This window comes from Equus asinus, chromosome 15 (assembly GCF_041296235.1).
Source record: "Equus asinus isolate D_3611 breed Donkey chromosome 15, EquAss-T2T_v2, whole genome shotgun sequence".
NCBI lineage: Eukaryota > Metazoa > Chordata > Mammalia > Perissodactyla > Equidae > Equus > Equus asinus.
This window is the reverse complement of record NC_091804.1, coordinates 32,931,831-32,958,304: the sequence shown is the minus strand read 5'-3', so window position 1 is coordinate 32,958,304 and position 26,474 is coordinate 32,931,831. Positions and strand designations below refer to the sequence as shown.

Sequence of the window (26,474 nt, the reverse complement as noted above, 5' to 3'; positions counted from 1 at the left end):
GCCAGGAAAAGAACTCCTACTCTCCCCTACTTTATTATGCAGAACAATTTATCTCGCTTTGTCTCACTCCTTTTGTTTCAGACCTTGCGCATTAGGCCTCACCTTTTACGAAGAAAAAGTAAAATAAAATAGAACAAAAAACTCATTAAGATGTTTCCGCTGAACTAAAGAGCACCTCACTCTCCAAGAGGAATTTTTCCACCCGCCTCATGCAGATGGAATCCAGCTGCAGCCAACTTTGAAAACAAGCATTTCTTTCTTCACTTTTCCTCTCTCTCTCCCTCTCCTCCTCCCTTCCCAAAATATCTTTCAAATATCTACTGTGTGCCAGGCTCTGAGTTATATGCACTAGTTTTTTGTGGAGTTTTTTTCACATGCAGCATGTGCCCCAAATATGCTAGGTTCGGTTTCACTGTGCAGTGAAAACGCATTGACTCAGACTCTACACATTTGGAATTCTTGATAATGCAGCCTAAGTTTATCTCTCAGACTGTATTCTGAGACAGAGCTTACAAAGCAGTATTTCAGAAGCTGTGTGAGGTCATGAAATTGTGCTAAACTGGGGGTCCGGACAGCCAGATTCCAACAAACAAACTGTGTGATCTTAGCGTATCATTCTGCTACCTGAGTTTTAAAATTCTTTATTCGTTATGAAGAGTTTAGATAAGGTGATTTCTAAGGGCTTGTCTGGTCCTAAAACTTTACGAGAGTGTAAAACATAGTGGCAAGGGGTGTGTTTGACACATTTACGAGAACAAAAACATTGATGTCAATGGATGTGAGTGATTACCAGCTCAGGAGAACTAGCAGTTAGTTTCAAATATGGTCCAGGTAAAACAGCATTTTTCATATGCTCTATCTACAAATTTTGGAAGGATATTGGGACAAGAGTTGAAGGAGATGGTCTCTTTACCTCCCTTCCTTGGGCCTTATTTCCTAGAGGGTTGGTTGAATAGTCCCAACCCCTTAAATTTGCGGGGAGCTACATGTGTGTGTGCTTATATACACCCATGTAGATCTGTTCGGTGAGTGTCAGGAGAAGGCGTGCTGTTTGTACAGGCATCCTCAGTATCATGATGGCTTAATAAGTCATTACTCATAATATTTAATTTGCTGTAAAGTTTCAAATAGCATTAAGGGAGACATGTGACTTATCAGAAAGGGGGCAAGTAGTCAAAGCCTAAGAAACACTGTTCTAAGAATTTGCAATCTAAAATCTGAAGACAAAAATACAAATACATTTGACTACTTTGGCACATTTCCTTCCAGAAAGGTATCTCTTTCAAAAGCATCCACATGTGTGTGGTGGGATTTGGTTTATTTTGAGCCTGGAAATGAACTGCTTTTATAGTGAGAGAAAAACGATACATGTTGTTCCATCATTTGGACCTCAACCAGAAATACTGCTAACTAGACTAGCCTTGCCCTTAATTAGTTCAAATTATTTTAATCAGTTAACTGGAATGCTTAGCTTCTAGTTAACAGCATTCTCTGATTAACAGGAGGTTAATTGGAAAGCATTTCTTAATGGGAGTCTTTCCACAATGTGCTAGTCCATGTTCCTAGACTACAGGTGGATATGGGTTTGATCATCAAGGATCCTGTGATGTCTGGAATCTACATAGGGAGCATAAGAGTCACAAATCTGCTTGAAGACTGTGTCCTCTTGTAGACATGAAACTCCTGGATCTCCAGTCCCTCTCTCAAACCAACATGCTCTGTGCTATTTGTTGCTTGTTACTCTCCTACCCTGCTCAGCTTTTTCATACAACTGAGTGAGTTTCATGTGTCAACATATAAGGGACCTCTCAGTTACAGCAAGCTGTGTCTTCTAAAATTCAGTTCAGTTGTATAATCACTTACAAATTTGTTCATTAAATATTTACTGAGTATCTACTATTCCCGAGGACTGTTCTAGATATTTGGGATACAACAGTGTACAAAATAGACAAAGATCCATGCCCTCAAGATGCTTGTGTTCTAGCAGGGAAAACAGGAACTAAACAAAAGGCTTCCAACTAAGTAAGTTGTTTTACAATAACTTACCTAATGTAATATATTAATAAATAATGTAGTATGTTAGACAGTGAAAAATACTGTCTAACAGTATTACAAACTACCCAAATCTTAGCAACATAAAACAACCAATTTATTGTGCTCACTATTCTGTGGATCAGGAATTTGGACAGGGCAAAGCAGCAGTGGTCTGTCTCTGCTCCACGCTGTCTGAAGCCTTAAAGGCTCTAAAGCTAGGGACTGAAGTCATCTCAAAGCATCTTTACTCACGTGTCTAGGGATTGATGCAGGCTATCATCTGGGATCTCAGCTGGGATTCTCATCTGGAACACCTACAGGTGGCCTCTTCAGATGACCTAGGCTTCCTCACAGCATGGTAGCCTCGGTATAGCTAGACCTCTTACCTGGTGGCTCAGAACTCCACAGGTGAGCTCCCTAGCTAACAAAGTGGAAAGTGTATCACCTTTGTGACCTACACTTGGACATCACACAGCATCAGTCTTACCATATTCTATTGGTTATAAGTAAATAATAACTGCATACATTTAAGGGAGGGGAGTTAGACTCCATCTCTTGATGGAGGGAGGGGCAGTTGCAAGATTCTAAAAAAGAATATGGAACAGGAGATATTGGAAAATATAATCTTTGGATAATACAATCTTCTACAAGTACCATTGTAAAAGAAAGAGTAGAGCAAGGAAGGGAGATAGTGTATTCCATGGACATAAGGTGAAGGAGGTTTCAATGTTAAGTAGAGTAGAAGGGTTGTCCTTAATTAGAAGATAAGATTTGAGCAGAGACATGGTGGAAAATATCTAGAGGAAGAGAGTTCCTGATCAAAGGAGTAATACATCTGCCGTGTACAAAGAGGAACAAGGAGGCCCAGGGTGGCATGAGTAGAGTGAACAAGAAGTAAAAGTAATAGATGATGATATTGGAGAGATAAAGGGGGCCTGACCGTATACTGCCTTACAAGCCATTATAAGACTTTGGCTTTTACTCTGAATGAAACGGAAAGCCACTGCAGAGTTTTGAGAAGATAAGTGATAGTTACCTGACATTATTTTGAAACACTCATTCTAGCTACTGTGTTAAGCATAGACACAGGAAGGCAAGAATAAAAGCAGGGAGACCAGTGAAGAGGCCACTGCAGTAACCCAGGTGAGAGACGATGGTGACTCAAGCCAGGGTGTGGCAGTGGAGGTGCTGAGAAGTGGCTGGATTCTGAATATATTTTAAAGATAGAGCCAACAGGACTTCCTAACACATTAGACATGGCATGTGAGAGAAAGAGAGGAATCAGGGGTGACTCCAAGGCTATTACTTGAGCCACTGGAAGGATGGAGTTGCCACCAACAGCGATGGGGAAGCTGCAGGTAGAGCAGACTTGGGATCAGTGGAGCATTGGGAGTTTTACTTTGAACAATTACACATCTATTAGACATCTTAGCGGAGATGGAATGTAGCTAGTTGGATATATGAGCCTGGAATTTGGGAAAGAAGCCTGGGCTGGGGAGAAAACTTTGCGAGTCATTGACATATAGATGATATTAAAGCCACAAGACTTTTCCAAGTCACCAAGCACGTGAGCATAGACAGAGACAAGGACCAAGGACTGAGTCTTATAGAATTTCAACTGGAAGATGTCTAAGCACTTTCCAGAGACCAGGCATGGTACTAGGCTCTAGGAACTGAGGAGATGAGGTGAGATAGAGCCCTTGCCTTCTGGGGACTGAGAGCCTATTCTTAGAAACAGGTATATAAACTGATCATTTCAGTTCAATATCTTGGCAAAATGTCACAGTAGAGGTAGACCCAGAGTGCTCTGGGAACCCTTCAGGTGGCATGCATGAAGCCTAGCCTGAGGATGGATGGCCAGTGCCTTTCTGAAAGACATAAAACCTAAACCAAAGCTTGAGAAATAGGAATAACCAAATGAAAGCAGGAAGGGTGTTTTAAGCAGAGGGACTAGAATAAGCTATGGCATGAGGGTGTTTACAATAGACTGAGTTAGGAGAACCAGAAGCAGTTTGGTACATAAACGATGGAAGGGAGCTTGGAGGGAGATGGGCTGAAATTGTTAGTAGGGGAGGGCATGGGGTGAGGGCAAGGGGACATTTGTCAGGCTAAGGTGTTTGGATTTTATTCCAGGGGCCATGGGGAGCCATTGAAGGGGGCAGGATTTTTTAAGCTGGATTTGCATTTTAGATGTAACTATCTGGCATAGACAGGTTTTAGCAGAGCTTCCAGTGTAAGACAGACTAGGAAGAAGGAACCTGCCACCCACCTGCAAAAAAATTGGCCATGAAAACCCTAAGAATAGCAGCAGAGCATTGTCTGATATAACACTGGAAGGTGAGAGGATGGCACAAAAAGACCAGGCAGGGTTCCGCTCTGCTCTACACGGGGTCACTAGGAGTCGGAATCGACTCAACGGCACTAACAGCAAACAACAAATCTGACACAGATGAGAGCAGGGAGACCAGAGGCATGTAGGCGGCTGGGACAGTAATTCAAGGTAAAGATGGAATTGCCTGAACCAGGAGACTGGGCCCAGAGCCCAGATAAGCCCACACACCTTTCATATAGAGCCCTAAAATCAGCTTGTTCTCCTTAGCATGTAAACTTGAGTCTCTCAATGCATATTTTAGGTTCAGTAAATTGAAGTAATACGTGAACTGCCCTGAATTGAGAGTCAAGATACCTACATTCCAGTCCTATCTCTTTCATTAGGTCTCTGGGTGAACTTGGCAGGTTACTCTCCCTCTCTGGGCCTCCATGTCCATATATATGCAATGAGGGCGAGGGGGTTGGTCAAAGTGATCCAAAGAGCGCTTCTGTCTGTGATATTTTGGGAGTTGCGGTAGAAACAAATTGTCCAGGCCAGCTGAATCTCCCGCCTACTGATAGTCCCACTGGACCCCACTCTCGGAAACTACCACCCCCGTAGTTATGTCTCAAGTCCAAGCAACCGTGATTGACCAGGGGCCTTGGGTTCCTAAGAACTCAAGGAGGCCTAAGGCAAATTAAGTGCACCTGCCGTATATCTCTGAGTCTTAAAGGTTTTCATTCTTGCCTACACTTGAGAATTACCTAGGGAAGTTTTAAAAACACCAGTGCCCAGGCCGTCCTTCAGACCAATTAAGTCAGAATCCCCGGGAGTGGGATCCAGGGGTCAGTACTGTCTAAGGTCTCCAGGTGACTATAATTTACTTTCAAGGTTGTGAGATGCTGTGTAAGGAGGCCCATGAGTCCCCAGTGTATGCCCTGCTTGTGCCCACAGACCCATCACCTCACCTGCTGTGCTTGCTGCTGGTCACATCTGATGCCCATGGACGCATGTGATGAGCCCTCAAATCTACCCTGCTGATGAAACACAGCCACGCTAAAGTCAAAGGACTTCTGCATGTGACCTTGGACCGCAGCATCTTCCCTCCTCCCAATCCGCAGCCCAAATTTTCCCACCTTTCCCAATTACAAACCAAAAACCCTAAGCATGCCAGTAAATGCTAACAGATGTTGGCTTGAGAGTAGGGTTGTCTGTGAGCTCTGTAACCCTGGCCATCATCATGGTCAGAAAAGTAACAGGATTGGGGAAGATGAGGGACAACAGAAAGAGGTGACTTTGTGATGGAAAGAAGGAAAGGAAACATGATAATTCCAATCCAATCCAGGCAGTCTGTTGTCATAATGAGTAGAATGAGCCCAGTAGGGCAACCAGAAGGTATCTGTTTATTACAGCTCCATTAAGACTATTTAAGGCAACAAGGAGCAGCTGTGAGGAATATGATGCAGCCTAATGAAGAGCAAACATTTGTTCATTTTCCAGTTCTATCTGGGCGGACATGCCATGTGCGTGGCTTTTATGCGGTGAGGCTTTTATGGGGTGAGGCTGGTGTTGCCATCTTTCTCTTAATCACCTGTGGGTGATGGTGGACAGGCAGCCTCCTGATGGGGTGTAACCATGGAGATGAATGCTTCAGGTCACCCAATGTGCCTCCTTCTCTGCTCAGAGCCACCAGAGCAGGGGCAGAGTAGACCTTCTGCTTTTCCCATAACTTTTTCTATCCTCAATTGGTAGCAAAGTCACAGAACATCCCACTTCAGGTGACCCCTGAGAGATCCTGATCCAGCTCCTCAATTTGCAAATGAGAAGTGATTCTGGGTAGGGGCATGGGAATTAGTAGCGGATGCCCAAACATGAAAGGGGCAACCATGGTTGTTCTCCAATTCTGGGAATTCACAATGACCAAAATAGAAAGATTGGGACTCCACTTGCTCATTTCACCCCAGCCGCCATGGATTAAAATAAGGAGAAAATGGGCCATTTCCAGGAGATGGCCAAAAGACATCAGTAACCCATGGGGTTTCAGACTTGGAAGTCTTTCTAGCAGGAAAGAGCTCATGTAGGGGAGTATTAACTCAGTCTTTTTCTTTGGGTTTATTTTTATTTTTCCACTTACAATTCTGTTTATAACCTAGCAAACAATATTTTCTGAATTTAATATGGGAACCCTCCCCAACCAATTGAGCAAGTCTCAGGTGGTACCACAGAAAAATCCCTTGACCCAGAGTCAAGACCCAGTTCTCAGTCTGTTGCTGACATACTGGGTGGTTTTGGACAAGGCTCTTCCATCTCTGGGTCCCTAATTCATCTTTTGTGAAATGTTTGACTTCATAGCGTGGACTTCTGAAGCCTGATAGTATATGCTTCTACATCATTTGGCCAGAAACACTTATTGAGTACCTACTGTGTACCTTACACTGTTTTGGGCACTGAGTTAGAAAGCTAAATAAAGTGAAAACACTACTATAAAGGAATCTCATGATCTTACCACACCATGTAACTACATAACAGAACTCTAGTTAAAATGCTTTGCAGACACCTAAGTAAGGGTGGTCCAGGGTGAATGCAGGTTTTCTTGTTGTTGTTGTTTATTTTTGCTTTTTGTCAGTTATTGCTGCCAAGATGAATCAGAAGCTTCACAAAACGTGAGGCACTAAGTTTAAGAAAAGTAGAAGAAAGTCAGGTAGAGGAAAAGTATGTGTGACAGAGGGAACCATATGTTCAGGGGCTTGGACACATAAAAGAATTGAAATGTTGCAAGCCAGCTCTTCAGGGACATAGAGATGCCTCTAGGAAAAGAGAAATGAAAATGAAACTAGTTGTGAGATAAATGAGAATTTTATGCCACTTGTACAGTTTCCCTGAGCAGAATTAACAAGGTAATAGTCACAGCCTTTGACAGTCCGCCCCTTAACTCTAGCCAACTTCAAATTCAGAGGAGAGCTGTTGACCCAGAGACAGCCACCCAGAAACTCATGAGCGAAGATGGAGACAATGTGTGGAGGGGACCAGAGTCTGCAGCCTGAAATGGGATACAGGGCTGCTCCAAATCATAGGCTCAGAGCTGAGAGGAATAGAGGTACCCTAGCATGAGTTTCTCCATTAAACTCTAGGCTTCTTGAAAGTAGGGATGGGGTCTTACTCATCTATCTTCTCTGAAGCATCTGGAGAATAGTGTATAAAGACTAAATATTAATTGAAATGCAAAGTCCTGGTGAAAAACTTTGTGATTAAGAATGGTTCCATTTGAGGAAAAAAAAGGCAGTATTTCTTAAAGAAAGACCCCAACACAGGAAGACCCTCACACCCGTGGGCAGTCTCTACAGGTGCACTGAGTATCTCTCTACATTTCAGGTTGAGTCTCCCCTAGGAATTTGCTGTTTCCATCTACCTTACTGCCTAAAACAGTGGTTGGCAAAGAGTGATGTGTGTCAGAATGACGTGGAGAATTAGTAAAGAACACTGAGACACAGGCTCATGGATGCAGGAGAGGATCCAGGCCTCTGCATTTTACCAAATTCCCCAGGAAATTTGGATGCCTACCAAAGTTTGAGAACTGCTGGCCTAAAATTTGTCATTTAAAAAAGACTTTGTAGCTTTTAAGGGGCTCTTTTAAAGGGTGCTTTGTGACTCTACACACACTCAACTATCCTGCCTTGATCAAAGCTCCTGTCACAGACAAATACCCACATCTTGCTGCGATCTGATTTTCTACTTAGCTTCCCAGCAGAATTCATACATTACCGTCTATTTAGTGACATGGTGCACAATAATATTTGCTCTCCTGATGCCACTCTGAGTAGATGTCATTAGTCATCCTCTCCTGCCTTCTTTGTCCACATTTATAATCCCTAAGATGTTTGCTTTTCAGCACAGAAGGAGGCATTTGTTGAAAGCTTGGCCTCTGCCAGAGCCACCCCAAGAATTCATTTTGGGGGGGGGTGTACAATTCTATGAATTTTAACAAATGCATAGAGTTATGTAAACACCAGCATGATTGGAATACATAAGAGTTTCTTAGCGAAAAACTTCCCCCATTCCCTCTCTGTGTAGTCAGATGCTTCCCCAGCCCTAACCTGAAGGGCGCGGTATTGACTCAGTGTTCAGGAAAGTTAACTGAGACTTGGAGTGGTGAAATGACTTGCAGAAAAAACATCCAAACGCTCTAGTCTGTCTGCCTTTGGCAAAGCCCTCCCTTTTCCCTGACTCACACACAAGGTTAGTGGACGAGAGGGATTTCTTGACAATATAAATGAACGAAAGGCCCAGGTAAAATGGTGCCTCCTTGGTGAAGACTCTGGAATCTTCCCTCCACCAGGAGAGCACGGTGGTGGGCAGAGGTGTGGGGAAATCCTGGCAGTCTGGACTGATCATGGAGGAAGCAGGCCCTCAGCTGTGCCCTGAAGCGTCAGCTAGGAACTGCCTAATCAGCATTCCCTGGGCCTGGTTTTGCTGCACCCCAGGGCATATCACATCCAATTATCTCCAGGGATATAGTCAATCGAATGGGAGTGAGAGAGGCATCATAGCTGACAGAATCTGCTGAGGATAATGAGTGAGCAAGCAAACAAAACGGACCAGGATGCCCTCAGCCTTGGATTGGAGGCCAGCTGCTCTTGGAAGCTCTGTGTTCTGACATCTCATTATTTGAGGAATAACTCAAGGCTTAGGTGCAAAGAAGAGTGTCCAAAGAAGGATGGCAAGCTTCGGGAAGGACCCTTTATCTCAGTAGGCCCAAAACAACAGGTGGAAGAAGGAATCAGCCAAGCAAGCATCAGGGACAATTCTCAGTTCTAGCAGGGAATTAAAGTATGAAGTGGGGAAACTGAGGTAGGTTGCACAGTCCTTTGGACTAACTCAGCACAGCAAGGCATAAGAAGCCTGTGACTTGCACTCACATGGTCTGAGCCCCCACCGGCTCCAGGAGACCTCAGCTCTGTGGCTGGGAGGGAGAGTGGTAGGTGGGTGAGTGGGTTGCAACCACAGGGAGAGTTAGTCTGGGGCAGGCACCAGATGATAATTTTCTCCTAAAGTCTGTGAAGCCTGTCTACAAGAGACAAGTGCTCTTAGCCGCTTGTCATGATGCTGGTAGTGGCTCAGCCTCACATTTTAAAAAATGTCCAACGCATTCCCATTGACTTAGACTAAAATGGCCATTCTTGGCCATGGCCCACAAGGGTTTGATTGAACACCACACCCTCCCCATCCACATCATGTGTCACTCCCTCACTCTTATTCTCTTGAGAGCCTTCCATCAAGTTCTAGAAGACATCATGTTCATTCCATCTCAGAGCTTCTGCACTCGCTCTTCACTCAGCCTGGAACATTCTCCCCCGAGCTCTTGCCGTGGCTGGCTTCTGCTCCTCACTTAGTTTTCAGCTCAAATGTGTCAACGAAAGACCTGTAAGAACACACCTGCAGTAGAACAAGCTGGGTTTAGGAACTGTGGGACATCTCAGGAAGACGATGTTAGAAAGGACTCATAGGATGCAGGCTGTGTGAGGTGATTTGGGAGAGGGTTTAAGGAAGTGGGGCTTTATTCTGGATTGGACACTGTTAGTAAGTGGTGAGATTTGGTACCTTAATAGATCTTAACTATAAGAAGGGAACATGAGATAGAGGTTAAAGCTGTAATTGTCTAAGAAGCAGTGGTCTCTTGTTAGCCAGGATATGGGGATCTTTGGTCGTTTTTTTGGATTGAACAGTGTCGATATTTTTATTTGTGTTTAGATAGGACTAAAGAGTGGTCATGTGTTTATCTTGCCCCATCCTGGGCTCTGATGTTGGCCTTCTGTGAAATTGTATATGTTCAAGGGAAGAACACCGAGGTCCAGCTATGAGTGCCAGGCCAGCTCCTAGAAGTCAGAGGCTGCTTTTTCCTTCTCAAATGTCACCTTTGCAGAGTCCTGCCCAGTCTAGTCTCTCTAAATTAGTCCTTTGTCCTGAGTCACTGTCTGTCCCAGCACCGTGTTTATTACCTCTATAGCACTGGTTATAACAGTAATTATCTCATTTGTTTGTTTATTGTCTGCACTTTCCCACAACCAAAACTTAAAGTTCATAAGAACTTCTCTGCCGTGTCTGTTGCTTTTATTTCTAGGACCTAGCACGGTGCCCAGCTCTCAGACGGTCGCTATGGAAGGAAGCGGGGGAGGGGAGATGGACACACTCAGTATATCTTCTTGGGCAAGTCACTTCCTGTTTCTGGACCTCACTTTGCTGATCTGTAAAGTGAGGCAATAATTTTCTCCAAAGATCCTTCCAGATCTGACGTTTGAGAATTCTGCCTCACCTCAGCCCTGCAGGAATGTGGACATCCCCAAAGCATCTTTTAGGACTAAAGAAAAATGACTGCCTTAGAAAAGCAACATTTTTGAAGAGTAGGGAATGTGTCCACACTCAGAGAAAAAGAGTGAAAATAGGGCTGAACACCCTAAGGAGGAGAGAATGAGAAAAGGAAAGCGGAGATCGATAATGGATGAATATAATGAGGTGGCAATTTTTGGTTTCAAAAGAATGTGATTAGCTCCTAATGACTGCCACCATTCCTTGGTCAATCTACTGTAACTAGCCACTAATGTAAAAATAATGCCCCTCGGCTGGCTCACTTTGAAGATGGAGATGAGTCTTCCTTTCATACTTTTACCCCCTCCTAATTTTTTCCTTCAAGAGATTATCCCCTATTAGATTCCTGCTCCCTAAAAGGGAGATGGATGTGTGATCAAAGCCTGCCAGTTAGGGGATCATTACTGCTCCCTCCCGCGCGGCTCTATGAGGCCTTGTCTCCTCTGCCTTTGTCAACATCATCTCAGCCCCCAGGCCCACACGCTCCCCTTCAGCGCCCACCAGGGGGAGACAGAGGCTCCCGGGGCTGTGGCAGGGGCCTGCATGGTTTCCCAGAGAAGTGCCACTCATCACAACTGTGTTGTTTAGTTTGGGATTTTAAAGGATATCTACATGCAGGGTGTGTCCTGAAGAGCATGGCCCGTGCCATGCTGTGCCATTGAAGGACTCTGAGGGTGCACAGGGGCCTTCATCAAATCTCTGCCGTGTCGCAGTTCAGAGGGTGCATGCTTATTCTGTGGGGCCCCAGGGAGCAGGGCAAAAGCAAAGCACGTGGAAGCAGAGTCAAGAAAAAACTGTCTAACAAATCATCCAAAAGTGAGGCAGGAAGCTTCGTGGGGTGGTGGGCTCTTCGTCCTTGAGGGTGTCCAAGTAACAGATGCCACGGATCAGCTTACCAGCTGCCTAGAAGACCATAGTGGAAGGGAATACAATTAGATGGCCTTCAATGTCACGGACACCTTGAGATGCTAGGATCTTTGCCCTCTGAATGCTCAGGAACCACCTCACTCATTTGTTTATCTGTTCATTCATTCAAAAGGGGTAATTCAAGCACATATGAAGTACAAAGCCAGTATTGGGTTCTGAAGATACAGACATGAATAAGATGATACGCTTTCCCTGGAGCAACCCATCACCAAGTTGGGAGACAAGACATTCAAGTCATCAGATTTGAAGGAGTCCATCTAATAATAGAAGAAGTGACTGACTAGCTGGGGGTGCTGTGGGGTGGTGGGAGGGTAAGCAGGGAAGGGTTCACAAAAGAGAAGATGCTTCAACTGGGTTTTGAAGAATATGTGGGAGCTTACCAGGTAGACTTGGGTGGAAGAGAATTTCAGGCAGAGGGAACAGCATGTGTAAAGCCTCAGAAGTTTCAAATACCTAAAACTGAGGCATTGCATGTAGTTCCTTATCATTGGAATATTGACAGAAGAGCAAGAAATGAGGCTCGAGGGGAATGTGGGGTGAAGTCATTAAGGACCTTATGTTAAAAAGCTTGGAATTTATCCTGAAGGTAATGGCAAGGGGAGTAACTGGGTCCTATTCACATTTTGTAAAGAGCTCTCTGATTACAGAGGAGAATGGACTGCAGGGAACAAAAACAAAGCCAGAGAAACCAGTGAGGAGGCTCATGGGAAAGTATTGCTCCAGGTAAATTCACTGTTTGAAAGAATCATGGCTGCACATTAGAATCACCCAGGGAGCTTTAAACAGTGCTGATGCCTGTGTCCCATCCCAGAGAGTCTGATTTAATTGGTCTGGGGTAGAGTCATGACTTTGGGAGCTTTTAAGCTTCCCCAGATGATTCTAATGTGCAACCATAACAAAACCTTAAGCTCACTGTAACCTGAACCTTGGCACATAGTAGGGTGTCAACAGATTTTTTTTCCCCAAAAACAATTAGTATGAAAACATTTGGAGCATCCTATTCTCTGCTTCACACCACTTTCAGGGGGATATGTTTGGATGCACAGATGACCTTTGTCACCAAGGGTTTCAGGGAGAAAATCCACCCTCAGAATATCAGCTTGAACACGGAGAAATCCAGCGCTACCACTGAGACAAACACACCCCACCCCTGCAGAGAACCAGGAATATTATAGACCTGGCAAGTTGCCTGAAGGAGCTGGAGCTACCTGGCTGAGGTGAGAGGATGAGGCCAGAGGCTGGGGTCTCAGTTCTAAGAGTTACATGCAAAAGCAAGAACCAATTGCAGTCTAACGATGGCTTATGCTGGTGGCAACAGGGATGCAAGGAGATGGTCAATTATAACAAGGAGGAAGAAAAGGAGGAAGAGAAAAAGGAGAGACAAGGCTTCCCTTTATAAAATGAGTACGTTCCTAACTCCACAGCACTTTTTCTACCCTCAGATTTAGGGCAGAGATTGGTGCCTAGAACCTAGCACCTATTTTGCTTCTCCTCCAAGATGCCAGTCTAAGGGTTTCTGACACACAAAGAACAAGATTCTGATCAATTAATAGCTGAGAAGGCACTCTATTACCCCAACCTCAGACCCTGGGCAAAACTAAGTTGGAGAACATGGCTTAGCCCAGACAAGGGCTTCCCACCCCATTTCCATTCTATCTGGAGCGGCTAGGTAGCGGAATGGGCACCAAACCTACCTACTCAACACTGATAGATAAGGATCGTGGTCATGCTTCTAGAATAAAGGTTGGCAAACTACAGCCACAGACTAAATCCAGCCCAATGCCTGTTTTTGTAAATAAAGTTTTATTGGAACACAGCCGTGCCCATTTGTTTGCATTTTGTCTGGGACTGCTGCCACACTACAACTGTAGAGTTGAGGATGAGTAGCTACGACAGAAACTATGTGGCTTACAAAGCCCAAACTACCTACTATCTGGCCCATTACAGAAAAAGTTTGCCAACCCCTGCCCTAGAAGAAGACCCACCCAGGCTGGCTTAACACTTGGAAGACTGGAAACAAGGAAGGGCGCGTCATGCATGGGCTCAGCTTTAATAGACAGTAGTCCTGCCTGCTTGTAAAACATAGACCGCTGAATGGCTGAATTTCTGACTAGCCAGGTTAGACTCCTCCTTGCTTAGGATGGACCCGGTAAGAAATAGGTGGGCAAAGGCAAGGCTGGTGTATTAAGATGAGTGGAAGCTCGTCTCCCCTGCACTGCTGACAGGGAGCTGAGTAGACTGAAGATGTTGCAAATTCAGTCTCAGGAGCAATGCAGGGGCATGAATGGGGCACTCAGCCTGTTCTACCGAGGCGGGGTGGGGATGGTAATCAAAGCGCGGCCCGACCTTGATGCTTCTGTGGCTTTTCTAGTTATTCCTGCTCCCTTCAATGCCCATCTTCCTTCTTTATGAGATAATGGACTCCACCCTCCACTGTGTTTCCAAAACACTTGGCTCGTAACTCTGCTGAATCACTCCACATGCTTGTTTACTTGTCTGTCTCCTCTTAAACTGATGACTTCCATCTCTTCTCTCCCCAAACTCTGACTTAGAACCTGCATGTCCAGCTTCCTGCTCAGCATCTCAGTTTGGATGTCAAGTAGTCATCTCAAATGTGGCCACCACCGCCGCTGCTGTTCTTATTGTTTTGAACGTGTTAAGAAGCACACAGTCCTCAGCGAGTGCGAGGCACTGTTCTAAGCACTTCATGTACCCAAAACACAACACTTAATTCCTGCCTCCCCAATCCTATTTCTCCCCCATCCATTTCTTCTCCATCTCAGTAAACGACCCGACTCTGCATTCAGCACTTCAAGGCAACAGTCTGGGCATCAGCTTTCACCCCTCTCTTTCCTTCATAGTCCACATCTGCAGTAGCCGTGTTGGTACCCTGCCCATATCCCCTCTACACTCACTGTTCCCTTGCATGCCCAACCAATGCCTGCCTCCTGGAGGCACCTGTGACTTTTTGCCTGGAGGACTTCCTCCGAAAAGAATGTGACACATTGCCTACAGAGCATGGCAGAAGTGCCGAAGGAGTTCCTAAGAGTCGTCTTCAACCACCGATAGATGGGAATTGGTGGGTAAATACCCCAACCCCCTTCTCCCTCTGGTGAGACAACTCTGAGGCAGGAGTTGGGCCCATGGGATTAAGCCCCAGGTGCACACTGGTAACCTGCCCCTTGATGTACCCTATACTGACTTCCTACCCTGAATTGTCTCACTTCCCCACTCTCCAACCCATGCTCCTTAGGACTGCTTTCCAAATAAAATCTTATTCTGGAACCCTTGTTTCTGAATCTCTTTCTGGGGGAAACCAAAATCTGCAATATTCTACTGAAAATGATCACTTCTCACTACATCCACTGGCACCATCCTGGTACAGGGGTCCAAGGTACCATCATTTCTTGCCTGGACTGTTGGAACAACTGCCTAACTGATCTCCTTGCTGGGGTTCCTAGAGACTGTGTTCTACACATGAGCCAGAATACTTTGTAAAACATAAATCAGATCAACTAACTGCTCTGCTCAAAACCCTCCAATGGTTTCCTATCACACTTAGAACAATATCCAACTCGTTACCCATGACCACAATGCCTTATATAACGTGAACTCTCCCAGCATCTCCAGATGCTCCCAACACTGCTCTCCCCTGTCTCATCTGTGAATATGGCCATTGGGTTACCATCTTTGCACCTGCTGTTCCCTCTGCCTGGAAAGCTCTTTCTACTTTTCTTGACATGACTGGTTTTTCACATCATTAAGGAATTAGCTTAAATGTTAGCTTCTTGGAGAAGCTCTCCCAGACTGTGTAATCTGTAATAATTTTCATCCCTCCTTACTATTCCTTTACACCACTTTCTTTTCTTCATAGCATTTTCCACTATCTAAAATTATGTGTGTTTGCTTGTTCATTTGCTGCATCTCCCAGTTGACTGGAAGCTCAAGGGGGACTTTGTCTTTTTCACTGTATCCCGAGTACCTATAACAGTGACAAAAACTTATTAGAGACTCAATAAAGTGAGTGAATGGGTACATGAATGGACAAATGACTCCCCTACTGGACCAGATTTGGGCTCGTGACACAGAGAAGACATCAATAGCATTTGATTCAATGAACAAGTGAATAAGTCCATGGAGGGACTGAGTCCACGTTCTCTCCAGGCCCCACCCAGGAACGGACAGCCCTTTATACTAAGTGACTCGTCACAGTGGGTCTCCCTTTCCCCATTGGCTCATCTACACCTGGATAAAACTCCTATTTCAGACCATTCTAACCATTCCGTCCTTTCTTTTTAGGCCTTACCGGAGGGGCAGACAGCTTCGTGGGACACAGCCAAAGAGGATGAAAACCGCAATAAGAATCGATACGGGAACATAATATCCTGTAGGTGCCCTGCTGGGAGGGCCCCAGGCTTTGGGGACATAGAGTAAAAGAAGCTATTACTGTTATTTATCTGGAATTTCTTATCAAATAATCCTTGATGTTTCCAGCTTTAGGTCCACATGCCAAGCTGGGAGCTCTCTTTCAGCCTCCCTGTCCTACCTGGCCTAGATGAGAGAGCCTGGCTCATCTCAACCAGAGCGGGCAGGAGGGGAGCTGGGTCCAGGCAGAGCAGATCCAGGGAGCTCTGAAGGCTGGGTCTTGCCTGGCATTGCCCAGTCAAGAATTCCTCAGGTTGGGGAGGAAGCTCAGCCAAAATGATTCTCCTGTGTTCCCAGCAGTTCCTGTAATTCAGAGTACCACCCTGGCAGCAATTTGGGATGAGGAGCAAGATCCAGCCCATGAGGAAGGAGCTGAGAACATCTAGCAAGAGAATAGTGCTACTCTAAGAATGTAGAGTCCCAAGCAAGAATTGATGCTCAGAAGGAGCCAGAAACTCTCACTTAAGTCTGAGGGTTTGGGGAGCAGCCAGCTCAGGGCTCAAAAGAACCCAAGACTACTCTGGTCACACAAGAGACAGGGTTTAGGGCATTATGACTTCTGTCAGACCCCACTGCTAATGGGACAGGGGCTCTAAGGTGAGTGTGTGCCACTCCAGGCCTGCATTGGCACAGGCATTTGGTGGTACTGAGCCTGCAGGCAGAAAGCATGTTCTGTGCGGAGCTAGGGGAGGCATGAAAGGACACTGACTTTTGCTCAACAATGAGTTTTAGCATTCCTATAGGCAACCCTTGTGTGTGATTTGATAAAGGCAGTGGTTCAGAGTAGTTAGAACCCTCTGGAATCAAACTGCCTCGGCTTTTATCCCAGCCGTGGGGCACTGAGCAGGTACCTGACCTCGCTAAGCTTCAGTTCCCTCACCTTTAAAATGATGAAAATAATAGAGAATCGCTGGGAAAACGTACATAAAGCCCTTGGCACAGTGCCTGGCACCATTACTCTTAGCCATAGAGTCACTTCCTTAGAGTCACTGATGAGCAGTGTGGATATATCTTTCCACCTTATTTTAACCAGGATTCACTGAATCCCCATGTGGGCACATGGAATAAGCCAGGTTGGGGAGGGGTAGGGCGTGATCAGATGTCTGTTTTGGAAAGATCACTAGGATAGCTGATTGGGAGGGTGGGTTAGATTGGGAGAGGCTGGAGGCAGAAGGACCAGTTAGAAGGCTACTGCAGATATCCCAGCAAGGGATGATGAGGCCTAAACAAAGGCAGTAACAATAGTTGTGTGTGACTCGTACATAGTGTTGATTTCTCAGAGGAGACTGCCATAGAACTGAAGACCATGCACAGGTTACACACAAGTGTTGTCACTGCCAAATATTGGTATGTACAGCCTTCGAAGCAACATAACAGAGAGGGCAGAGTTACCCCATACAAAATGCTAAGCATATATTCTGATTAGCACAGGAGTCTACAACAGCCTTTGTCTGCCACAGTGTAGCCAGCCTGGACCTTTTGACATCTCACCAGTTGGGTGCATAGCATTCCTTGGTCTCAGCTCTCAGGGTACCCCAGTTCAGTGAGAAAAAAAAAATCCTGAATAACAAATTATTTCTAGCACAGTTCCGTGTTTTGTTTTGTTTTGTTTAACTGTCTAGACATTGCCTAAGAAAAAGCTTGGAGGAAGAAAGCGTAAGCTACAGGCAGCTTGTAAAGGAAGAAAGAGGCAGAAGTTTTAGCTTAGCTGTTTCCTGTGCTGATTTAGGAATGGGCTGTGAATGGTAGAACTAATTAGAAAACATTTGTAATTTGTGTCTTGGAAGATAGTAATGCAGACAGCAGGATTTCTTGTAAGGGAAGTGTTGGAAAGAGATGTTCAATCCATCAGGAAGTGTGTATTAAGACTTACGATGTGTGTGCCTCCTCTGAGCCAGGCCGTGAGCTGGGCTCTGGGACCCTCAGTCTGTGCTCCCAGGGAGCTCCCATTCTGGGCACAGGTGGCTGCTCGCTCTGACCATCCTCTGCTCCAGCACTGTGCATACTGTGCCCTAGAATATCTGCTTTCTTGTCTGTTCCCCCCATCAGACTGTGAGTTCAGGTAGGGTCCACTAAATTATAAGCCACGACATCTTGGGGATCATGCTAAACCTTAGTCTTCTCTCTGTCAAATGAGCATAAATTTGATACTCGCTCTCTATAAGGAGGCACTAGCTCTCAGGGTCTTCCTCCTGGGGTGTTGGGCAGGTAAGAAAAACTAAATGACTAGAGCCCAGTGAAGAGACCCTGCCTCCCTGAGAGATGGGGATATCCAGGCTGGTACCCAGGCTGGTATCTGGGCCAAAGCCTGCGGGGTCCGATGGTGAGAAGCAAAGCTGTGCATGTATCTGGACCTCCCACCGCTCACCCTCTGCACTCAGCACCCTTGCCTGAGCCAGCATCAGCTCTCACCAGTCCAGCCTCCTTCCTGGTTGCTCCACATCTGATTTTGCTCCCAACTTTCTATCTATCTGATCTCTGACAGAAGCCAGAGGGACCTCCTCAAAACATGAATTGGACCATGTCATTTTCCTGCTGAAAACCCTCAGATGGCTTCCCTTCACTCAAGCACTCCTTATCCACAGCCCTCAGCTGCCTCTCCAGTCCCACTTCACATTGTGTCCTCTCCATCATGGTCTCCTCTGTGAAGCCACACTGGCCTTCATTCAGTCCATTGAGTTTTCCATGCTCATCCATGCCACAAGGACTTTGCACATTCTGTTCTATCAAAGTGCCCTTCCCTCCTCTCTTTGCCCTACTAAGTTCTACTTATTCTTCAGATCTTAGTTCAGTCATTAATTCCTCAGAGAATCCTTCTGACTCTTCGAATTTCATCAAAACTCCATTATTCACTGCTAGAGCATGATACACTTCTCATCCTTAGCCCTCGTCATCATTGTGATTGAGAGGCATTTGGACCACTCTCTGTTGACTGCCTGACTCCCTCACTGGACTAGATGCTCTGTGACAGCAGGACCATGACTATCTTGCACTCATGTTTCCCCAAACCTGGCATATGGTTGGTGCTCAGTAAATAAGAACTAAATCTTGTAAAGCGCAGACTCAGCAAGAGCCTGAAGAGCTTGAGCAGTGGGTCTTTCCCTTCTGGCTTCCCAAATAAAATAGAGAACACCCATAAGGGTTAGATGGAGGAGGCTGGACCAGGACGACACCTGGAACAATGATATTCCAGTAGGGAAAGATGCTGAGCCTGATGAAGAGAGTGTAGAGACGGGACGCAGAGGGAAAGGAAGAAAACAATTCCATCCCTCTGAGAGCTGCATCTGAAAAGGCAGGATGCCAGGCAGCAAGAAAAAACAATAAGGGGGATTAGAACTCCATCATTGGGGGTACAGAAGATGCTGTCAGTGTCCCACCCACACCCACGGCCTCACCACCTTGCTGTGCAGTAACACCATCTGGTAGTACCCATATCCAGGGCCAGGACGAGGGGGAGGCGGGCAAGGCACCCAGCATGCAACATTCAAGGATGCCCCAGTCGCAGCTGTTGACCCTGCATTTGCACGACCCTGAGGGCGAGTGCCTCGTTAAAGTGTGTGTCCTAGGTGCTCACTTGTTCCGCCTTAGACCTGCCCTGTCTGCATCTCTTTACCCAAGGACTTTCTCCAAGGCTGGCAAGGATGCTCTGTCCTCGCACAAGGCCATGGACCATGAAATAGCCCAGCTCCTTACCCTCCCACTGCGGGGCAGGTGGGGGGGCGGGCAGGCGTTCTAAACCTTTTTCCAGAGTCTCTCTGGGGAGGAGGCTGCAGTTGCCCACAGTCTTACTGGGCTTGAAAACTCACCCCTTCCAGTCTACCTTCTCTTGGCTGTCTTACTCCTCCTGTTTCCTACTGGTGTCCCCTTCTCCTCCATATAAACTACTTGCGCTGGAATCCTCCTCTTACATCTAGTTCTGGGGAAACCCAAATGGAGGTCGAGGGAATTCAAACACCTAGTGATATCATCTTGAGGGGCCTCAATAAACCTGAATCTCCTTTCTAATTTAAGGGTTAATAATTCTGCAACAGATCAGGGCTGGAGCAGGTCTGTACTCAGTACTGAAAGGAGACGGTGCTGAGCTAACCAGTGGATTCAAAAGCAGCAGAAGACATAAAGGGGAACCAAGGGAAAAAAAAAAAAAGTCTTGGAATGGAAATGAGAAAGGTAAAAGAGAAACAGCCCCGAGGAATGAACAGTGTTCCTGCCCTTGTGTGTGTCCCTCCCAAAGGCAAAGTGTGCCATGCCTCGATAAATAGAAATATTCTTGGCACAAGAAGAACACTGGGTGTGATTAGCATCTTAAGGAACCCAGAGCACTGAGAGGCTGGAGTGGTGGACAAAGGCCCAGGCCAGGAAGAACAGAAAAGATGGAAGGGACGAGAAGGAGGGAGGGCACCGCCTGCAAGAGGAAGAATGAGAGCAAAACCTTGGCTAAATAAGCCCTTTCTTCCAAATGCTTCTGTTTAGAAGTTAGTAATAGGGACTGTGGGGTTTTCAGGGAGTGTACATAGAAAGAAAGGGAAAGGGAAGGAAATCAATGAGGGAAATGTGCAAAGAGTGCTTTGCTTTCAAGTAGCTCTGGGGCAGAAATTGCAGACACAGGAAATTTCAAGAATACCAAAGCGCTCCCCACATGGAAGTTCTAGAGGGTGCTTCCTGGATTGGCAGGAAGGAAAGGACACTGAAGAGGGGAAGTGATCTCAGGAGTTGCAAGTTTTATAAAATGAGGCTTGCCTTCTGGGATCTGTCAGGGTCCCAGCAGGACACAGATGGGACCCTCAAATAGGGTGATTTGAGGAGAATTTATTCAAGAGATTGCTTATAAAGGTGGGAACTAGGTGTAGAGAGACTACAAGGGATAGTGCAGAACCCTGGGGCTAACTAGCATCCCCACCCACAGAGGATGCAGTGGGAGAGGTTACCAGGATGCGGAGAAAGAGAGAAGACCTGACCAGAGGTGCGACCTTCAGTGGCGCTGCCGCCCGCCCATCGTGACCTCAACAAAGGGAACTGAAGCAAGGAGTGCCCCCTCCTCCAGTCTCCTGCCTGTGCTCTCCATGGGCTAAACCCGGCCAGATGCCAGAGGACGAGTGAGCCTAGTTCAGTGGTTCTCGAAGTGTGGTCCCTGCAGCAGCAGCACCTGGGAGCTTGTTAGAAATCTTTCTTGGGCTGCGCCCCAGACCTACCAAACCAGGAATTCTGAGGGTGGGGTCCAGCAATCTGTGTTTTGAAAAGCCTCCAGGTAAGCCTGATGCACGTTCAAGGTTGAGAACCTCCAGTCTTGTCCACAGATATCAGCCGCCTGGATAGGGGGCCAGGTGCAGAAGGCTGGAGAGAGGGTCTGAAGGGCAAACAAGATACCTGGGACGTTTTCTGAGACTTCTTTCCCCTTAATCTAAGACAACAGATGTATAGGTTTATTGGACATGGAGTCAGGCAGACCTGAGTGCTAGTCTCAGTTCTGCCCTTCACCTGGTGCATGACCTTGAGTGAGGTGACTTCATCTCTCTGACCCTCAGTTTCTCATCTCCCATTGCAAAAATGGCAAATTAAGGTGAATAGATATTGAATCTGAATCTGGTGCATAGACTTTTAAACCTAGATGAAACTTAGTCTAGCCTCGTTGAGTTCACAGGCAAGGAGCGATGGCCCAGAGATGTAGAACCCCTACCCAAGGTCACACAGCAAGTCTCTAGGGCAGAGCTGGGCTCGTGCCTGCCAGGGTGCCACGTGCTCCCTACCTAGGAGTCTCTCTGCATCAAGACACATCCATGATTTTGGGAGAGAATGTGCTGAGGCCTCTGACCTCAGAACAGATGGCAGACTGGGACGAGCTCTTTGGAGAGGCCATTCTCACTTCCAGGGAGGAATTCGGGTTCCAAACAAACCCAGAGGAGTTTTTTCACGGCGGTTTCTCTGCTGATTCCTGGAAAGACAGAGCTAGGATGACAAAATGAGTGCCTCGTTCGGCGTTCCCAGCTCTCGGGCTCCATTCTCCTTTGCTAACTCTGAGGATGGCTCTTGCCTGGGCCCTACAGACCGATCCTGGTACAGAAGTCACCTGCCATATCCCCCAACATCCACCACTTCCATACATGCTGACCCTAGTTCCTACTGCCGCTGCCTATGTCTCTTTTTCTGGGGACTTGTTCTGGCCACTGGAGCCCTCTCTGCCTGCTTACAGGGCAGGCTGAAAGTGCCAGGAAAGTAAATCCCCAGGAGCAGCCCCCATCTGATGACTGACAGGGGTAGATGTACAAATTCCCCAGCTCCCGCTCCCTTGGAGAGGAATAAACTTGGAAGTGCGTGTTTGCACTATCTCCTGGAGCTCCCTAACAGGATTAAGCCCCAGTTGTCTACATTCATAGCTTACTTGATGACACATGCCTTATTGGATTCCTTCCTTTCTCTATCTCACTTCCCATTCTCTTTCTGATGTTTCCTGGGATCACCTCTCAGATCGTGCTTGCACTCAAATCTTGGTCTCAGATTCTGCTTCCAAAGGAATCCAAATAAGGAACATTCTCCCCTTTCTTCAGAAAGTTCCCTTAGTAGGGTATGGGCTGGACAGCCTGCTTAGGATGAATCAATGAACTCATCAGCTGGGTCACTGTCCCTCTAACTTCTCTCAATTCTCTGCCCCTCTGTGCTTAAGCCTCCTCTACTCCCCCAAAGGCTTCATCTGTTGGAGCAGCTCCTCGCAGGGCCCTGCAGAGGGGAGCGCCCAACCTCAGCCAGCATGGAATTGGCAGAATGAAGAGGTGCACAGAGTGTCAGGCTGTTTCCCTCTCACACCCAAGCCACCCTCTCTCTTGATAATGGTAATTCAATCAAGATTGAATGTGCAGACCTTTAGCTTCAATGAGGTACCAGGCAGTCTCGGTGGAATTACCTGCCTCCTCCCCATCCACTCGTGCAAGATGATGGCATTAACATTTCCAGTACTTCTAGGAAATGATTTTTCAGCTCCACAATTCATTGTAATGAGTCAAATCTCTTTTCTCTGAAAAATTGCACCTTTTCTTTACCCTCCTTAAGTGCCCAGAAGACAGGAAGAAAGAACATCATGTATCAAATGATAGTCTCTCCCCAAACCCACCCCTCTGGAGTGATTCTCTCTTTAAGGGGATGTGACTTGAGAAGACCAATTTATTGGGTTGCCTTTGATGATGGAGGAAGGGAGGAGGAGCTGTGGTTTGTTTTGAGAGTTAGAACTGTGCAAAGGAAGAAAATGAGTCCTCTCTTCTGGGGTGGGCGTGGGAACACAATAGGATGGGACAGTGTTAGAGTCAGAATTGGCATGGAAGGGGCATGGAGGCAATGAGTCTCAGGGTTCCAGGAAGAGTAGGGACCCCACCACTCGACAAGGAAGCTCTCAAACTTATACCACCTCCTGAGTTGTTAAACTTCTTGGAGCCTTGAGTTTCTCATTCCCAAAATGGGATGATGCTATGTATACCTCACAGGATTACAATGAGAACCAAATGGCATAGCATCCTTAAGGCTTCTAGACTAGTGCGTGGAACATCTTATGCACTCCACACAGGTAAATTCCTCTCTCTCACCCCTAACTCAAGATGGGTCTCTAGTCTCATGGCCCAGTACAATAAGATCTTTTGGTCTTTCCCAAGACAAATAGAAGTGAATAGCCAGGGCACCTCTCTGGTAAATATTCAAGCCTGGGTGTGCATCAGAATCTCCTGAAGGGCCTGTTAAAATACATGTTACTCGGCCCCACCTCGGAGTTTCTAATTCAGCTGGTCTGGGCTGGGACTCAAGAATTTGCATTTCTGACAAGTTCTAACAAGTTCCAACAGCATCTTGCTGATGCTGTTGGTCAAGGGACTAAATTTTGAGAACCACTGGTCTAGAATAATAAGAAAACTGAATTTTCATATTTCTGTTGATTTTTTACAACGCACCAGGTGCTTTCATATCTTACCCCTTATAATCCTTGCAACAGGTCTGCGAAGGTAGCTATGATTTTGATGTTATTGTTGGGTAAACTGAGGCCCAGGGGAGGTAAGTAGCTTGCCCCAGGTGATACGGTTAGTGAGTGACAGAACTCAGGTTTGCCTCCAGAGCCACTTAATACCTCACCTCCATCCCGCTGAAGGCCTGAACTGGCTGCCAATCTTGGGGCAGAATAGACTGGATCGGAAGGTGGGGTAAGGGGTCAGCCATGGGAGGAGGAAGAATTTGAACACAGGATCCAGGCATACTCTGCCAGCCTTGTGTAGAGGGAAGAGCCTTGGGTCCCAGGCCAGCTTACCTAAAATCAACTGTATGGTTATAAGCAAGGAGCACTGCCCCTTCTTGCTCTCAGCTTTTCAGACACAAAGATGAACGCATTTTTTGAACCGATCATTGTTGAGCACCTGCTGTGTGTCACATGCTGTAGAGGAGTTCAGTGAATAGGGTGCCTTCCTTAAATAGGGTGTGAAGGGGAGCCATGGGTCAATCAGAAAGTCACAGAAATACAACTGCTCTAAGAGTTCTGAAGAAAAATACAGGGAGCTATCAGAGTCTGGGGTGCAGAGATCATAGGAGCCTTCCTGAGGAAAGAGCATTGAGCTGACAGCTAAAGAATGAGGTGTTGTCAGCCTTACAGGGTTTGGAGTATTCATTTGTATGTGCAAAGGCCCTGTGCAATGTCAGAGCGGACATTGTGTATTTGAGCAACTGAAAGAAAGGTACAGTTATCAGAGTAGTGTGTGAGGAGGAGAGGCATGAGTCTGGATGGGGAAGTAGATCACAAACCATCAGATCAGGCAAAGCATGTGGGATGTGGTAAGGCTTTTTTCTGTGTCCAGTGACAGATGGTGTCCTGGCACTCCACGCCAGCTTGCAAGAGCAGATGGCTAAATTTTCAGGAATTTTGTGAGCTAGAGGATGCCATGTTGGTGGCTTGAAATCCATCATGGTGGGAGTATTTATACCACAGAAATCAGAAGACACCACAGATCAGAGCCTTGTTTTCCTCCGGAGAGCTATTTGTAAAACATTTACCAACAATCTACTGGTCTTTGTCCTAAAACTACGAGGAACAGACTGATTCCAGAGGGACGATGTTTCTGTTCCCCTAGAGCTATGTTCAGGGAAGCTCTTTGGATCTACAGGTCTTTGCAGCTGTGTCTCCCATCTGCCGCCTGTCAGCCATTCTCTCCTCCCCACAAGCTAGTTCTTGCCACCTCCCACCCCAGCTGAGAGCTGGGTGGAGCCAGGTTCCTGCACCTTCCTCTCTCGCCACCCTTGAGGGGTTTGCTTCTCCCCTACATGACTCTTCTCAACTCCTCTCCTTGTCTTGAATATCAAACAAGGAGTACCAAATTAGCTGTTTTTCAAGCTTGCAAAATGTAGATAGGGCATGATGAACGTTCTGGGCTGCTCGTAAATTACCTTGGATAAACTCCTTCACATTGCCCGCTGCCCCATCTTTCTCCGTGTGTGTGGATAAACACAATTTTTTATCCTTCTAATTATATAAAGTGAGAAGAAGAAGAGGACACAAAATAATATTAGCATCTCCCAGAAGGAATAAATAAACCATGAGGACACTGCTACTTCTTGCAATGCCTTTCTGGTGGACCTGTGGCTGCATTCTGCCCTTTAGTGAATACAGGCAATAGCTCTTGCCTCTGCAGAAAGATGGATTCACATTTGGTACGAAGGGCAAATGGGAAGCGCTGTTTCTAATCATCTCTGCCATCATCTCACTGCCTGCCTCACATCCAGCCCACAACCACAATTTATTAAGCACCTGCTGTGTACCCAGCACTTTTTTTAGGGGAGTTTTAGATTTACAGAAAAATTGAGCAGAATGTACAGAGAATTCCCATATATTCTGTCCCCCCTACCCACATTTGATTTCCCCCATTGTTAACATCTTGAATCATTGTAACAACAGTTGTTACGATTGATGGACCAATATTGATCCATTAGTATTGGTTAAAGTCCATAGTTTACACTAGGGTTCACTCTTTGTGTTGTACAGGTCTATGGTATTTACAGATTTATAATGACATGTATCCACCGTTAGAGTATAATACAGAATCATTTCACAGCCCTAAAAATCCTCTGTGTTCCACATATGCATCCCTCCCTCCAAGTGCCTGGCAACCACTGATCTTTTCACTGTCTCTATAGTTTTGCCTTTTCCAGAATGTAGTAGACTTAGAAACACTCTTGCTCTTTCCCTCTGATAGGAAGACTTCCTCCTTGTCCACCGGTCAGGCCTTCCTCACTTTTAATTCCTCATTCCCATTTTGCTTCACAGAGCCTTCAATTCCCCCACTTTCTAGACCTTGAAGTCCAGAAATGTAAAGCCTTTTCAGACTGCCTTTTTTAACTTAGCAGTATGCATTTAAGTTTCCTCCATGTCTTCAAGACTTGATGACCCATTTCCTTATAT

General features: G+C 46.2%; 1 protein-coding gene across 15 annotated transcripts in view; it reads left to right on the top strand.

Moving 5' to 3' along the window:
* Positions 1–26,474, top strand: part of PTPRT (protein tyrosine phosphatase receptor type T) — a 1,011,807-nt gene that overhangs the window by 926,859 nt on the left and 58,474 nt on the right. For all 15 annotated transcript variants that reach the window (XM_070485956.1, XM_070485943.1, XM_070485942.1 and 12 more), the window contains one exon: positions 15,935–16,022. In XM_070485956.1, coding sequence (XP_070342057.1) covers positions 15,935–16,022 — 88 coding nt within the window. The remainder of the gene's footprint in view (positions 1–15,934; positions 16,023–26,474) is intronic.